General features: G+C 42.5%; 1 protein-coding gene across 1 annotated transcript in view; it reads left to right on the forward strand.

The window, feature by feature from the left end:
- The window catches only part of LOC132993077 (ryanodine receptor 3-like), a 110070-nt gene that overhangs the window by 70871 nt on the left and 23792 nt on the right, over positions 1–15407 (forward strand). The window contains exons 42-69 of the mRNA XM_061062727.1: positions 68–341; positions 462–576; positions 1209–1341; positions 2207–2310; positions 2877–3012; positions 3242–3407; positions 3548–3656; positions 3734–3854; positions 4407–4576; positions 5982–6202; positions 6517–6607; positions 7283–7423; positions 7998–8161; positions 8323–8401; positions 8919–9008; positions 9119–9262; positions 10065–10127; positions 10288–10363; positions 10725–10848; positions 10960–11075; positions 11165–11232; positions 11337–11458; positions 11615–11664; positions 12542–12602; positions 13484–13722; positions 14241–14322; positions 14413–14543; positions 14837–15160. Coding sequence (XP_060918710.1) covers positions 68–341; positions 462–576; positions 1209–1341; positions 2207–2310; positions 2877–3012; positions 3242–3407; positions 3548–3656; positions 3734–3854; positions 4407–4576; positions 5982–6202; positions 6517–6607; positions 7283–7423; positions 7998–8161; positions 8323–8401; positions 8919–9008; positions 9119–9262; positions 10065–10127; positions 10288–10363; positions 10725–10848; positions 10960–11075; positions 11165–11232; positions 11337–11458; positions 11615–11664; positions 12542–12602; positions 13484–13722; positions 14241–14322; positions 14413–14543; positions 14837–15160 — 3714 coding nt within the window. The remainder of the gene's footprint in view (positions 1–67; positions 342–461; positions 577–1208; positions 1342–2206; positions 2311–2876; positions 3013–3241; positions 3408–3547; positions 3657–3733; positions 3855–4406; positions 4577–5981; positions 6203–6516; positions 6608–7282; positions 7424–7997; positions 8162–8322; positions 8402–8918; positions 9009–9118; positions 9263–10064; positions 10128–10287; positions 10364–10724; positions 10849–10959; positions 11076–11164; positions 11233–11336; positions 11459–11614; positions 11665–12541; positions 12603–13483; positions 13723–14240; positions 14323–14412; positions 14544–14836; positions 15161–15407) is intronic.

Below are 15407 nucleotides of genomic sequence, written 5' to 3' on the forward strand. Positions count from 1 at the left end.
AAAAGGCATTTTATTAAAGGACATCATTGAGTTATCTTTAACAATCTTTAACGACCTGTCTTGACAGCCAACCTGAAGGAGCTGATCTCCCAGACGATGGTGAGCTGGGCCCAGGAGTGTCTCATCCAGGACCCTGAGCTGGTCCGTAAGATGTTCAGCCTGCTGAGGCGGCAGTACGACAGCATCGGGGAACTGCTCCGCGCAATGAGGAAGACTTACACCATCAGCGCCGTCTCGGTCCAAGACACCATCAACCTCCTGGCCTCCCTCGGCCAGATCCGATCTCTGCTGTCTGTGCGTATGGGGAAAGAGGAGGAGAAGCTCATGATTGATGGGCTTGGGTAGGTTGTGTTTGAAATGTTTGAGTTATCGTCTAAACTTTTTTAGACGATAAAAAAGAACTTTTAAAAATCATATATTTTTCAGGTTTCATGCATGTTTTTTTTCCCCCTCCTTTACAGCGACATCATGAACAACAAAGTGTTCTACCAGCATCCCAACCTAATGAGAATACTGGGCATGCATGAGACCGTCATGGAGGTCATGGTCAATGTGCTCGGAGGAGACAAATCCCAGGTTTAACAACTTCTAACCTCTGTATATGTACTATTTTTTATTAAGGCTTCTAAAGAGGCACCCTCGAGGTTTACTGCTCCACCTCAACAGAAGTAATGTTGCTCATTTAAAAAGTTTGTGTTTCAGTCCAGTTTTGCTTGTTATCAATTGTGTGTGAATTCTGGGCGCAGGGTGAGCATGCGTTAATGAAGACGTGGTCCCAGTAGGTGGGCTTTCTCGTCAGGCTGACAGCAGTGGAGTCTGGGAGGGAGGGCAGGAAGGGCAGTCTGTGGTTGGCTGGTTGGCTGCTAGTGTGTGAAGGTGCCAGGCCTTTTAGACGTTAATTAGACACCACACATACCGGGAGCTTCACAGAAACAAGACAGCAGGAAGTCATTACAATAATCACGTTACCCCAGAAAATGACTCCAGAATTATTTTTTTTTACTGATACTTTTTGTTTTGTTTTAGAGTGACAATTTTGAAATACATGTCCACACATACAGACAAGTCAAATAAATGTATGTGTCCTCGTTAACGCTTTTCAAAATGTGAAGCAGTTTTAGCTGTGTTTTTGCTCAAATCGTACTGTTTTAAAATCCAACTAGAAAAAGATATTTGACCCGACTTGGTCTGTGTATGCCCTTCCACAGGAAATCGCCTTTCCCAAGATGGTGGCCAGCTGCTGTCGCTTCCTGTGTTACTTCTGCCGGATCAGCCGCCAGAACCAGAAGGCCATGTTCGACCACCTCAGCTACCTGCTGGAGAACAGCAGTGTGGGCCTGGGTGGGTACACATCTCTGTCTCTCTTGTAGATCGTGTAGATACCAACTTTCCCATAATCCACCATGAGAAGTCATAACAAAAAGTCTCAGGAAATGTTCTAAATAGAGCAGGTCTAGACTGTAATCTGTGTGATGTTATTTATAAAGACCAGACATGAATGCTGCATACATGTAAAAGAATCTGAAAGGCTAGTTGATAAAACTAGACAGTATTCTTGTTCATATGTCTCACACTTTCTACTTTTCCATCATAGGACTTAGTCTGAGCCTCTGAGCTCACATAGAGGAGGCGTGCATGTGTGTGTGTGTGTATGTGTGTGTGTGCGCGTGTGTGTGTGTGTGTAACTGTTAGTCTGAGTGCTGAAAATCTATCTGCGAGAGCGACTCATCTCTCGTTCTGTTAGAAGACGGCAGTGCCACAGTCTCAGAGAGCACCCTGCTGGGGCGAGAGAGTGTCTCTACAGGGTGCATACACTCAAATCGTATACATGCACACACACACACACACACACACACACACACACACACACACACACACACACACACACACACACATACACACACCTCACAGACTGCTCATTAAACAGGTGACAACAAGTTATGTGAACCCTTAATATAAGTCCTATAAATAAAGTACATCAATATATCCTGTATTAATAAATAAATAAAGGCTCTGTGAGAGTGTTTGGGGGGAAATGTTACACTGATGTTGAGCCGCTATTGGCAGATCGGCTGATATTCCTAACTTTAGAGGAGTGGAAACACCGCCCCCTGCTGTCTATGCATCATTGTTCAGATTTGTGAAGACGCAGGCTATATCAAATAGAGCTAAATATTTGTCTCTATATCTGTGCTTTGTTTTGTAGCGTCACCAGCTATGAGGGGCTCAACTCCGTTGGATGTGGCTGCGTCCTCCGTGATGGATAACAACGGCCTGGCTCTGGCTCTGGAAGAACCTGATCTGGACAAGGTGAACCTTCATACTACTGCAGTATGGCAGAAAGTAACTCTGCAAAGTTTTAGATGTTGACAGCACCACGCTGAGATTGCTTCATTGTCAGTGTATTAACCTTCTGTATTCAGTGCTGGGGCTTAGACTAAGCAGCAAGATAACTGGGAATCAAATGTGCAGCATTTCTTACCTGACAGACCGTATACACTGAGTCTATCAAATATGATCCTAGCAGACCGGCTGCACCCTCTTTGGTCTGAGTATGAACTCTTGACCTCAGGGCGCAGGTACAGAATGCCCAGGATGAGGACTAAAAGAGACTTCCTCTTTACCGTGCAGCATTCAGCTGCTTAATAAACTCTGATTATACTGAACGTGACATTCTACTGAACCTGCTACTTGACACCCTTACATGTGATCAAGCGAGGCGTTTTGTTCATGTTTTTATGTAAATATTATTTAAATGGCACAGCTGTTGATGTCTTTTGACTCTTTTATGTTATCATGCTCTTGACAGACAAATTCCCCTAGAGGCAATAAAGACTTCATTAATTCATCATGTTGTCTTTGTGCCGTCCCTGTAGGTGGTCACCTACCTCGCTGGCTGCGGTCTCCAGAGTTGTCCAATGCTCCTGGCTAAAGGTTATCCAGACATCGGCTGGAACCCGATAGAAGGGGAGCGTTACCTTTCCTTCTTGCGGTTCGCTGTCTTTGTCAATGGTACGACCACAATAACCATCTGCTCACCCTCTCTTTCTGTCTCCCCACTTCTTTCCATATATCTCCAATTGAGTTTCAAAGAGCTTTATTCAGATGCTTAGGAAATGTTTAAGTTGTGCCTGATGCTGTAGGGACAGTGATGCGTTTACTTTAAATCAGAGTGTGTGTGTTGTATGTTCTGCTTTATCTTCTATGCCTAAACTTACTAGATTCTGTATTTGTGTTGAAGGTGAGAGTGTGGAGGAGAACTCCAGCGTTGTAGTCAAGCTGCTTATCAGACGTCCGGAGTGTTTTGGACCCGCTCTGAGGGGAGAAGGAGGAAACGGTCTCCTGGCCGCCATGAAGGAAGCCATCAAGATCTCTGAGACACCGGCGTTGGACCTGCCGGGATCTGTGCATGGAATCAGCTCGGACGTGTAAGCCTTTTAAGATCAAGCAAAGCTTATCAAATCAATGCAGAGGACTTACCCCTAAGATTAGCTTTCTATCCCCCCCCTCGCCTTCAGTGTTTGCTCTTCACTCTTGCTCCTGTTAGGTCTGCTGATGGTGACGACGAGGAGGAGGTGGTGCACATGGGAAACGCCATCATGTCCTTCTACTCTGCGCTCATCGATCTGCTGGGACGATGTGCCCCAGAGATGCATGTAAGTGTGAAGGAGCAGTGACTTTTTAAAAAACTTTTTGGGGATAAATCTTTACACTCTGTTTTTCTCCACCTCAGCTCATCAACAAGGGCAAAGGTGAAGCCCTCCGTATCCGTGCCATTCTGCGCTCTCTGGTGCCTACAGAAGACCTCGTGGGAATTATCAGCATACCTCTCAAAATGCCCGTCACCAACAAAGGTCAGGACGCTCACAGTTAAAAACACATTATCAGCATTCTGTACAAATCCCCTTTACACTTCCGTGCTTTTCATCTGCATCCTACTACAGGATGAGCGGCTCATGTGAAAGTACAATGGTTACCAAAGTCTGTACAATTAGTTCAAGGCAGAAAGTTATTGATTATATTTCACCACTCATGCCTTTTTAATCAGCACAGCGCTTTACTGCACACCCCCATAGCTCTGAGTAAGCCAAATCATTTCTATAGCAAGCTATCATGCTCTATTGATTGATCGGCGTAAGCATGGCAAGGCTCACCTCTTAAATTTGCTGCCCTGAGCACTGCTGCACAGGCTCTGTCAGGAGGCCAAGAGTGAAGACGACGAGCTCCAGCACCAGAAAACTCGCATCTGCGTGCTGCTGTACGCTGCCTAATGAATACACACGAGTCCCCTAATCCGAAAAGACTTTTCATTATTTACTGTAGCCTGTTCCCCGAGCATATTGCCGCTCCACATCTGTGTGGTTTACTCTGTCGTGTTGTGCCTTCCCTTGCCTAATCCGTCTCAGACGGGTCAGTTACAGAGCCAGACATGTCGGCCGGCTTCTGTCCGGATCACAAGGCCCCCATGGTGCTCTTCTTGGACAGGGTGTATGGTATAGAGGACCAGTGCTTTCTGCTTCACCTGCTCGAGGTGGGCTTCCTTCCTGACCTGAGGGCAGCTACATCCCTGGACACGGTAGGTAACACCGACAACAATGCAAGCAAGAAGTGATGAATGGACAGCCTCTGTAACATTAACTTCATCAGGGTTTTTTCAGGATCAATAGTATCGGGCAACCTTTTACACTAATGAGGTTTAAAAGAGGTGCTTCTTATTAAGTCTAGTTAGTTTCTCCTTGGATAATTGATGTAATACTTTTAACTATTATTATCAATTAAAGGTTTGTGGAGTTATAAGTGGATGAAGACAAGTGGAGCAACATGAACATGGCTCCCTCAACTATATGCTTTCAAGTACATAGGGTCAAAGCTTGGGCCTAATAGTGTCTATGAAATCTTTTGTATACATAACGCATTTCACTATATGGCATTTATATGTTTATATATAAACGAATGTGTTCATGTATTACTCATCACATACTATATTAAAAGTTAATTTGAAATACAGCAACAAGGGAACAAATTGATGTATTGGACTTATTCGACAGCTAACATTTGCTAGCATTAGCCATCATACGCTAGCTATATTGCACCATATAAGGCAGCAATTGCAAAACCACAAGCAACATTAAACTTTTCTTTTGTAAGAGTCCTTAAAAATACATTTATTTCACCACTGTCACATATTGTTTTTCTTTTGAACTTTTTTAATGTATTAATGCGCTATTTTAAACATATTATAGTAGATATCAAATATATCCTATCTAAATATATCGTTGAGTAATGTCTTTTAAAAAAAAAAGAGTGAAGTTAAAGTCCCTCTGGGTTTTGTTTTTCTCAGCCCCGTGTTCACACTGATGGAACAACACCTCCATGAGCTTAATTATGTGTTACTCAGAGGCTTTTTTAATCGAACCACTCCCTCTTTAACAGTTATTCCTGCAACCACTTTGGGAAAGAGAGGCAGCCACTACCACTCAGTGACAGGGCGCTGTTTGTCGAGGCATTATGATGCTTTATGGTGCTATCGTAAGAGAACAACTGAAGGAGACCCAACAGACTGTTCAAACCAAACAAAATACTTAGTTTGGTCTAAAATCATCTTTGAGCTGCATATCAGAATGGATATCAGTCCTACAAACAGCTGCACTCGGTCAAATCATCAAGAGAGGGGTGGGAGAGGAGGGGAGGCGGGGCGCTGAAGGACAGAAGAGGTTTGGCCAAGCGAAAGTTTAGTTTTGGTCTTAGACTGGTGCTAAAGTGAGAATGCCTTTAAATGTCTTATTATTGCCTGATGCCTTTCTTTCTGTTTTTCAGATTTTTCATTTTAACACATCTAGTATTTTAATGTCCTATTTTTGTGACTTGTTACTTTTATACTCCGAATCTTTTGAATGTTTTGTTTTAACTTAACGTAAAGCACTCTGATTGTACTAAATATAGACGTCTCTGTATAAAGAAACTTGACTTTCTTCCTACAGGAGGGTCTGTGCACCACAGAGACGGCCCTTGCCATGAACCGCTACATCGGCTCAGCCTTACTTCCCCTGCTCACCCGCTGCGCTCCTCTCTTTGCTGGCACGGAGCACTATGCCACCCTCATCGACTCAACGCTGCACACCATCTACCGCCTGTCAAAGGGCCGCTCACTCACCAAGGCCCAGAGAGATGCTATAGAGGAGTGCCTGCTGGCTGTTTGCAAGTGAGACACATCTAAAATGATCTATCTGTAGAGTCAAAAGTGTTTTTCTGTTGTTTTTAGACAATTAATAATCAGTTTAACTCTCAGTTTGAAGGAACAGAAGAGATCAACCACACATTTTATCTGCCTTTAAATCAAACTCAAACAGTGCAAGGCCTGAAGAATTCCTTCTAAATTACTGAGACAAAATGTGTCAGATTGTGAAGATGTCCTGGTTTTAGACAGCCCAGGGCAGCAGAGCTCTTATCTCTCTCTCTCTCTCTCTCTCTCTCTCTCTCTCTCTCTCTCTCTCTCTCTCTAACCTTTGTCTGCAGGCACCTTCGCCCCTCCATGCTGCAGCAGCTCTTGCGCCGCCTCGTCTTTGATGTGCCCTTGCTTTCTGATTACTGCAAGATGCCTCTGAGGGTGGGCGACATTTCTTTACTTTGCTCACTATTTTAAAGCCCATTGTGACTGTTGCTCTCCTTCTTGTTTCACCCTGTTTTTCTTTGAAACATAAGCAAACTGAAGTTGTGTCCTCCTCGTGTTGGCTGCTTTGTAGCCCTGCTTTACCTTTATTCAGTCGACTGTCAGCTCTGTGGAAAGATAACAACAACTTATTTCCACCAACTCTATTGTACCTTTAAAGTAGTGGTGTTCACCTTTCACTCTCAGTCTTACACACATACCCTCTCCAAAGTGCACATTCTAATACACCCAGGGTGTTAATCATCGGGTGTGGAGGTAGTGGGCAGCTACAGGAGGGAAAACAAGGGGGGTGAAGTATTGGAGTGTGTGATTACAGGCTTGTTGGCTCCACTACTCTACTCCATCCATCTGGCCACAAGAGAGAAAATACTGCAGATGTAATAGATTGTGATCAGTCTGTGAAATTGCAGACACTTGTTCTATACTCTCATGTGCACATTTGAATTTCATTTGATCCAAGCGTGGGTAGATGATTTCCTTTGAGGTGTTATTCCTGCATGTTCCAGTGCCGATCACGTAAAAACATAGACAACTATCTTGTTTTCTCATTTCTGTTTTATTTGTCACAATCTTCCTTCTTGACTTTTTGCTCTGTGTGTGCATGTCATCCAGCTGCTAACCAACCACTATGAGCAGAACTGGAAGTACTACTGCCTCCCATCAGGCTGGGGCAGCTACGGCACAGCATCCGAAGATGAACTGCAGCTCACCAAGAAAATCTTCTGGGGAGTGTTTGATTCTCTGTCCCAGAGGGTGAGGAAAGATTTTCTATCAGGGTGCTTCTTCTCTGCAAGACTTCATAATTTTTCTAAGCAACAGTCATTTATTGTGTACATGGCAAAAGACTGACATCTCCTTCTTCTTTAAAAAGCCATTTGTTGTTTTAGCACAACACCATTCTAGAGTGATAAACTGTTGAATAAAGTCACCTCATTCATCACAGTCTAGATTAACATGTTTGTATGTGAGGGACTCATAGCCCCAGTTTCATGAGATGTGTTCCAGATGCAGATGGCTGCACTCAGCACATCTCGCTAAATGCACACTCATGAAAAGAGGCTGTGCAAAAGGGCTGGCCCGAAAACATCAATATCTTGACAGCCATCATTGATCCGAAGCTTCTTGCAATTGGGTTCCTTAGCTTTTAGAATAATTCTTCATTAACTCTGCCTCCCCCCTGCTGAAGGAGCTGTATAGCTCTATTTAAGTACCACTTTAAAAGAGCTAACCACATTACATGTATTCTTTAAATAATGTTTCACAAGCAACATAAAATAAAGAGCCGGCCTTTGCTTTAACCTCTTGATTTCTTCCTCTGGCCGTGCAGAAATATGACGCAGAGCTTTTCAAGATGGCCATGCCTTGCCTTAGTGCCATAGCTGGAGCTTTGCCCCCGGACTACGTGGACGCCTCTATCAGTACCGCTTTGGAGAAGCCTGTTTCTGTAGACGCTCAGGGCAACTTTGACCCCAAACCCATCAATACTGCTAAGTAAGCCAAGTTGGAGACAGACATCGATAAGAATTTTTGGTTTCAGCCTGACTGATTGTATCATACGTTGTGATTATATGCACAGTGTGTGACTTTACAAGACTTAGAGTTAACATACATTTGCGTACACGAGCTGACTCCTTTTTCTTGTCCTCTTCCAGCATTGCTCTTCCAGAGAAGCTTGAGTACTTTGCCAACAGATACGCAGAGCATTCCCATGAGAAGTGGTCAGCAGAGAAGGTAATGCCAAATAGAAAACCTTTGGAAAAAATGGATAGAGAAGTGCTCAGTATTCGACCAGGAACAAGTCTCGAGTGCAGTAAGAAAATGAGGAGAATACAGTTACTGCATGCAAAATCAGTGAGAAAGTATTTCAGCCATATGTAAGTGGAAAAACAAATTCAAATCAGTGCCTCTATTTTGTTTAATTTCCTTTTTTTCCTTTGATTATGTTTTCTAATAGCAATTTCTGTAGGGGATACTCTGGGTACGCTGACAATAATTGTGCCAGTCTCTGTGTAGCAGGCCCCTGTGTTCTTTTTCTTGCCAACTGCCTGGTCTGAATTGTTGCATTCGTCAGAAAAAGTTAACAAAAGCTGAGGACAGCAGGAACTGAATGTACTGTGGCTCCCTAACGTGTGATGCACAGTTAATCTCTTAACCAGTCTTTCGAGTGATAAATCACATCCTCCGGGGACTGTGACGGCAATGGAGATTCCTTTGACCCATGTGCGTCCCTCTGTGCTTTGCGCCTCAGGTGCTGCTGGGATGGAAATATGGAGATTGTGTGGATGAGAAGGCGAAGATTCACCCTCAGCTCAGGACCTACAAAGCCCTAACAGAGAAGGTACAAAATGTTGAATATGAGATTTGTTAAGAAGATTCAAACTGATGAAATATCATGAATATTGAGAGTGTGGGCTTTCTTTCCCCCCACTTTCTGTCTGTGGGCTTCAGGAGAAAGAGATTTACAGATGGCCTATTAGAGAGTCCCTGAAGAGTATGCTGGCAATGGGCTGGAGCATCGACAGGACCAAGGATTGTGAAAGCATGTCTCTGAGGGAGACGGAGAAAATGAGGAAGATCTCTCAGTCTTCGCAGGTGAAGTACTGAGAATATGACAAATAAACACAAACTATGCAGGATCTCCAAAAAGGGAAGGGGATATTATGAGAAGAATGGAAAAATATGCCAATTATCCTAACAATGTTGTTTGTCTCTGGAATTACAATTAACGCATGACCTGATATTTTGAATGCCTGAAAATATAATCCTAATCCTTTATGAGTAATATAATCATTAAGGTGTTTCTTTTTTAGTCTATTTTAGCAATCCCCTCAAATATGATTTGAACAAGCTAATCATCTAGGCCAACAGGGACTTTAAACTTTCATGGTTTGGAGTGAATGAGGAAAATTTCTTAACACAGCCAGTAAGATAAAATGCAAACTGAAAACTTACAGGCACATTTATTTAAGATAAGGCAGGCAAGGCAGGAAGATAGCTATCAAAGGCAGGTCAAACAAAGAAACTTCAAAAACACAATTTAAACAAAGCCAGCAGTCCTGTATGAGTGAAGAAGATTCATCATCTATATTGGCTCATTATAACATTGAACAGTTGTGTTAATAATTCTTGGAGATCTGGTGGAAAACTGGAGACTGATAAAGAGAGTGAGAAGTGAATAGGCTATATGCATCTTCAGATATTCCGATCTAGTTGTATTTTCCAGTGGACACTAAGCTAATTTTAGTTGCTAATCTCATAGCACAATAGACCCAAAGCCTCAAGACATCGATTAATCCTTTAACAAATGCTGTTAAAGCTGAAATCTTGTTTAATCGAAGTGTTCTTTTAAGCCGTTTATATTCTGACTGTAAATCTGCATCTTCTTAAACTCTAGGCAAACGGCTTCAATCCCAGCCCAATAGACACAACCAACGTGATTCTATCCAGAGAGCTGCAGGTGAGCGACCTTACATATTATGTTTTGCTGTGCTTTGTACACATCAAACAATCTATCAGTCTGAACATGAGATGAAAAGCAATTATTTCTGAATGTGAATGAGTAACGTGGGTGGGAAATGCTCCACACTGAGGTGTACTGTTATTTCTTTTGTTCCAAGGGGATGGTGGAGGTGTTATCTGAAAATTATCATAACATCTGGGCCAAGAAGAAAAAGAGTGACCTTGGAAGCAGAGGTGATTTCATCATAAAGTCAATCATAGAAGCATATATTACAGTACACACATACCTGCCAAACAGAAAGGAATTAGACCGTGTGCCTGAGTGTGTGTGTGTGTGTGTGTGTGTGTGTGTGTGTGTGTGTGTGTGTGTGTGTGTGTGTGTGTGTGTGTGTGTGTGTGTGTGTGTGTGTGTGTGTGTGTGTGTGTGTGTGTGTGTGCTTAGGTGGATGAAGATTGCCATTTGGTTGTTTCTGTATTTGTCTAAGAGCGAGTGCATGTTTCTGCCTTGCTCATCTGGACTAAATTTGTTAATTTAAGCAGAATGTCCACTTAATGTGAACCATCTGCCCTAAAACAGGTCTATGTTTGGTTTCAGGTGGGGGGACACACCCTCTGTTGGTGCCTTATGAAACACTGACAGCCAAGGAAAAGGCACGCGATCGAGAGAAGGCTCAGGACCTTTTCCGCTTCCTGCAGATTAATGGCTATATCATCACAAGGTCAGTCATTTTAGAATCCCCCTCAAACGCTATCATGTGGATTTCTTCAGAAACCAATGATTTCTAACGTGATTTATTGCAAATATCTTACACTCCTTTTTTCTTTTGCAGAGGTTTGAAGGACTTGGAGCAGGATTCCTCATCCATGGAGAAGAGGTTTGCTTATAAGTTTCTCAAGAAGCTGCTCAAGTATGTTGACTCAGCTCAGGAGTTCATTGCTCACCTGGGTAAGTTCATATTACATAAAACCTGACTGCTAGAACTTCAGGAAGTATTGTTTCTTTCTATTAAATATGTCATTTCCATATCAATCCAGAGGCCATGGCCGCTAGTGGAAAAACAGACAGGTCCCCTCATGAACAAGAAATCAAGTTTTTTGCCAAAGTAAGTATCTATGTAATTACAACTATTGTCCACACAGATAGGTCTTTTATATTAAATGTCTACTTATATGATCTGGTCTTGTCTTTTGTGATATCTTCCCTCAGGTTCTTCTTCCGCTCATTGATCAGTACTTTAAGAACCACTCCCTCTACTTCCTCTCCTCCCCCAATAAAAACCTGAGCAGTAGCGGCTACGCCTCCAACAAGGAGAAGGAGATGGTAACCAGGTACAAAATGAAGCAATTCTTTACGCTACAACAATAAAGCATGAGAAACACAATTCTTCACCATCTTTCTTTAAAATCTTAACTCTTGATGATCTTCTCTCCACATAGTTTAACTAATTTTAACTTTCCTCCCTTTTCTGTCCTTCACACCTCCAGCCTTTTTTGTAAACTGGCAGCTCTTGTCAGACATAGGATTTCTCTCTTTGGTAAGCTGGTTGCCTTGACTGGTCAGCAGTGTGTGTGTGTGTGTGTGTGTGTGTGTGTGTGTGTGTGTGTGTGTGTGTGTGTGTGTGTGTGTGTGTGTGTGTGTGTGTGTGTGTGTGTGTGTGTGTGTGTGTGTGTGTGTGTGTGTGTGTGTGACAGTGTGTGGTGAAAAAAGTGAGTGAGGTTTTATCATGTCTAAAAAGTGATTCTCTTGGTTTCTAGCTCTTTGCTCTATTTTTCATTCATATCAATACTACTACTAAGGGTAGCATGCTCGTAACCGCATACTGCAGTACTAATCTGTAACACTTTTTCTGTCACGTGTTAAACAAACAAGATGTATTACATTAACCAGTGAGCTAAACAGTATGTAGGCTGTTCTTTTTTCCTACTTTGCAGAGAGCTATGATTTGCTTTTTGACCAGCTTTCCGCTCTAAATGCTTTTTCTAAATTCACCCACACATGGTGTAGCTTTATATTCATTTGTCAGAAATAAGGATGGTGTCAATCGTCTCAGCAACATGCAATGAACAGTCTTCCTTTTCACCACAATAATGAGCTTTTAAAAAAAACAAAGATTCTCAAGCCATGCCATGGAAGAGATGATGGATTATTTAGATTTGAGGCTTTATTCAATCAAATCAACCACCGAGTTCAATATTTAAACGCTTGTGTCATAACCACAGTGCATATAATACATCACAGTGCGGCCGTGAACTAGATACAGATCCTCTAACCTTATCAAATAGAGCAGAAATCCATTAAACCCTGTTTGTTTAGAGTTTGTGTGGTATTCTAAATACACAGACATAGCATGGTAGACTGTGTGTGTGTGTGTGTTTGCATCATACTGATGGCTGATGATTGTGTTCTTATAGGGAGTGACTCCACTACTATCGTCAGCTGTCTGCATATTCTGGCTCACACCCTGGACACCAGGTGAGGACATTTTAGGCAACAGTGGAGACTCAAAAGGAACTTTTGAGTCTCCTCCTTGAAAAACAAAATTGAAATAAAAATCACCATTAAAGTTGTTTGAATGTAAACAACAGCCCTGTAGATGGATTATTATTGAGCCTAAACAATAACTGTTTGAGAAACCAGTGAAGTTGTCCCCACGTAAACCATGAGTTATAATCTAACCTCTGACGCCCAAGAGGAGGGCATTTGCTAAATAAAGGGCATTTTATTTCTAACAGTAAGTACTTGGCTGTCTTTCTGGAGGCACTGGCATTAAGGAAGAGAATCTTGTGGCATTTAAATGAGCAAATTAAATTTCATGTGCCACATGTTGCCTAAAGCTTATTGTGTTCTAACGAGAAAATGTTCTGTTTGTAAATGCAGCGCTCACATAATGAGGCTCAATCTGCACTTGTGTTGAAGAGCTGCAGCTGATGCCCACATGCTCTGTCTTTTATTTCTCCTTCCTGTGGGACAGATCAAGGAGCGACAAGGACTAATTTATTCAGCAATGTTATGAACTGTGAAATGCTGAAAATGAACGGACTAATCAAATTAATGCAGTGTGCTGTTTCAGAGTAATATTGGCAAGCTCACCTTAGATTGAAATATCCACCTGATTCATTAAATCAAATCATCTATGTTTCAGTGTAAGGGAGGTCAAGGTTGATACTCATGCCTCATATTTCATGACTAAAAACCTTCTCTGACTGTGAGAATTAGGTAATTGCATATTTGAGCGTGTCCTGCCTTGGGTAAACAGTGTTGTCCTTTGCGTACTAAGGGGTATCCAGAGCTTTATTTTAGCCCTGCCCTCGCACATTGCCAGTCGTTTATCACGCTCTCTTTCCCTCCACCAGGACGGTGATGAAGTCTGGCTCCGAGCCCGTGAGGGTGGGGCTCAGGACGTTCTTTGAGAACGCAGCCGAGGACTTGGAGAAGACGTTTGAGAACCTGAAGCTGGGGAAGTTCACTCACTCTCGCTCGCAGATGAAAGGGGTGTCGCAGAACATCAACTACACCACCGTAGCGCTGCTCCCCATTTTAACAGCTCTGTTTGAGCACATCACTCAACACCACTTTGGAGTCGACCTGCTTTGTGAGTCCTGACAGCACAGGAATGATCAAAATGTTGTGCAAGAGGAGTCTTAAGAACTGCAGTCAAGTGTCTGTGTTAAGTCTGATGTAATGCAGCGATGACATGCTTTATATCCTGGAACATTTGTATTGCTTACCCTCACAAAAGTATATTAAAGTTCCCCCATATAAATATGAGTTAGCAAATTAACAAGGGACATTTACACAGGCCTTCACAATGCAGAGTTCATCTCAGTGGAGACAGAATAATATGTTAAAGTAAGCTATGTTTAAAATTTGGTTTCATTTAGAAATAGCTTCAAAACCTGCTTTAAGTAAAATCAGCTTTTTTCATGCTAACAAGCTAAAGTATAATGCTGAACAACATGTTGCACAAAAACGTGACATCAGTCAAACGTCAACATCTGTAAGCGTAGTAGCAGGCGTGTTAACATTTAGCTCAGAAGTGCAGAACCAATAACATGCTTTTATTATTATACTGCAATTTGTCTTGTTATCATTTTCTTTCTTTCTTTCCAGTGGATGATGTCCAGGTGTCCTGCTATCGAATCCTCACCAGTCTCTATGCACTGGGCACTGGGAAAAACATCTATGTGGAAAGGTATCTCAACTACATCTTTGTGTTGATTTCGACTCATATTGATATTAAAAGCATCTTTTTAGGACCTCACATCTTCTCCTCGTCCCTCAGACAGCTCCCAGCTCTCGGCCATTGTCTGGCCACCCTGGCTGGAGCCATGCCTGTGGCCTTCCTGGAGCCGCTGTTAAACACGTACAACCCCTTCTCTGTCTTTAACACAAAGAGTGCCAGAGAGCGAGCCAGTGAGTCATATGTAATTATTCTAAAATAGACGAGGTCATTACCAGGGGCGGACCAGAGTGTCAAATCAAAAAGCTATTTTTATGGATAAAGCAAGTGTCTGACTTTTAAAATCATCTCATTATTTTGAGATGTTCTTTATGTTTGACAGCTCAAATAATCTGATGTGTATTTTGTTCCTTTCATACTTTTTGCACATTATGTTTGTATATTTGAGTGACCCTCCTCTTTAGAATAAAACTTTAATTTGATTATGTAAATAATGTTGTAATGTGAATCCCCTGTGGGGTCTCAGTCCTAGGCATACCAGACTCAGTGGTAGAGATGTGTCCCGGCATGCCGCGGCTGGACGGTCTGATGAAGGACATCAACGACATGGCTGAGTCTGGAGCAAGGTACACCGAGATGCCTCACGTCATCGAGGTGGTGCTGCCCATGCTGTGTAACTACCTTTCTTACTGGTGGGAGAGGGGACCGGAGAACCAGCCGGCCAGCGGGGGCAGCATCTGCTGCACCACTGTCACCTCAGAGCACCTCAGCCTCATCCTGGGCAACATCCTCAAGATCCTCAACAACAACCTGGGCATCGACGAAGCCTCCTGGATGAAGAGGATTGCAGGTGTGTAAATACAATGGAGATTAACATCATGAGGCCACGCATGATTGCCTTCCTTTTTCCTTATCTCTATTATTATAATTACATGTATTTTTTATGTTTTAAAGCCTACCACTTTTTATTTTATTCTATTTACACTAGAACAGAAAAAAATATATATATTTCAAGTAATCGTTACTCGCCTATACGTTTTATAGCTCCTGCTGTGAGGAGTTTTGAGCTGATAATGAAACAGACTGAAATTGATACT

Source organism: Labrus mixtus, chromosome 18, assembly GCF_963584025.1.
Source record: "Labrus mixtus chromosome 18, fLabMix1.1, whole genome shotgun sequence".
Lineage (NCBI taxonomy): Eukaryota > Metazoa > Chordata > Actinopteri > Labriformes > Labridae > Labrus > Labrus mixtus.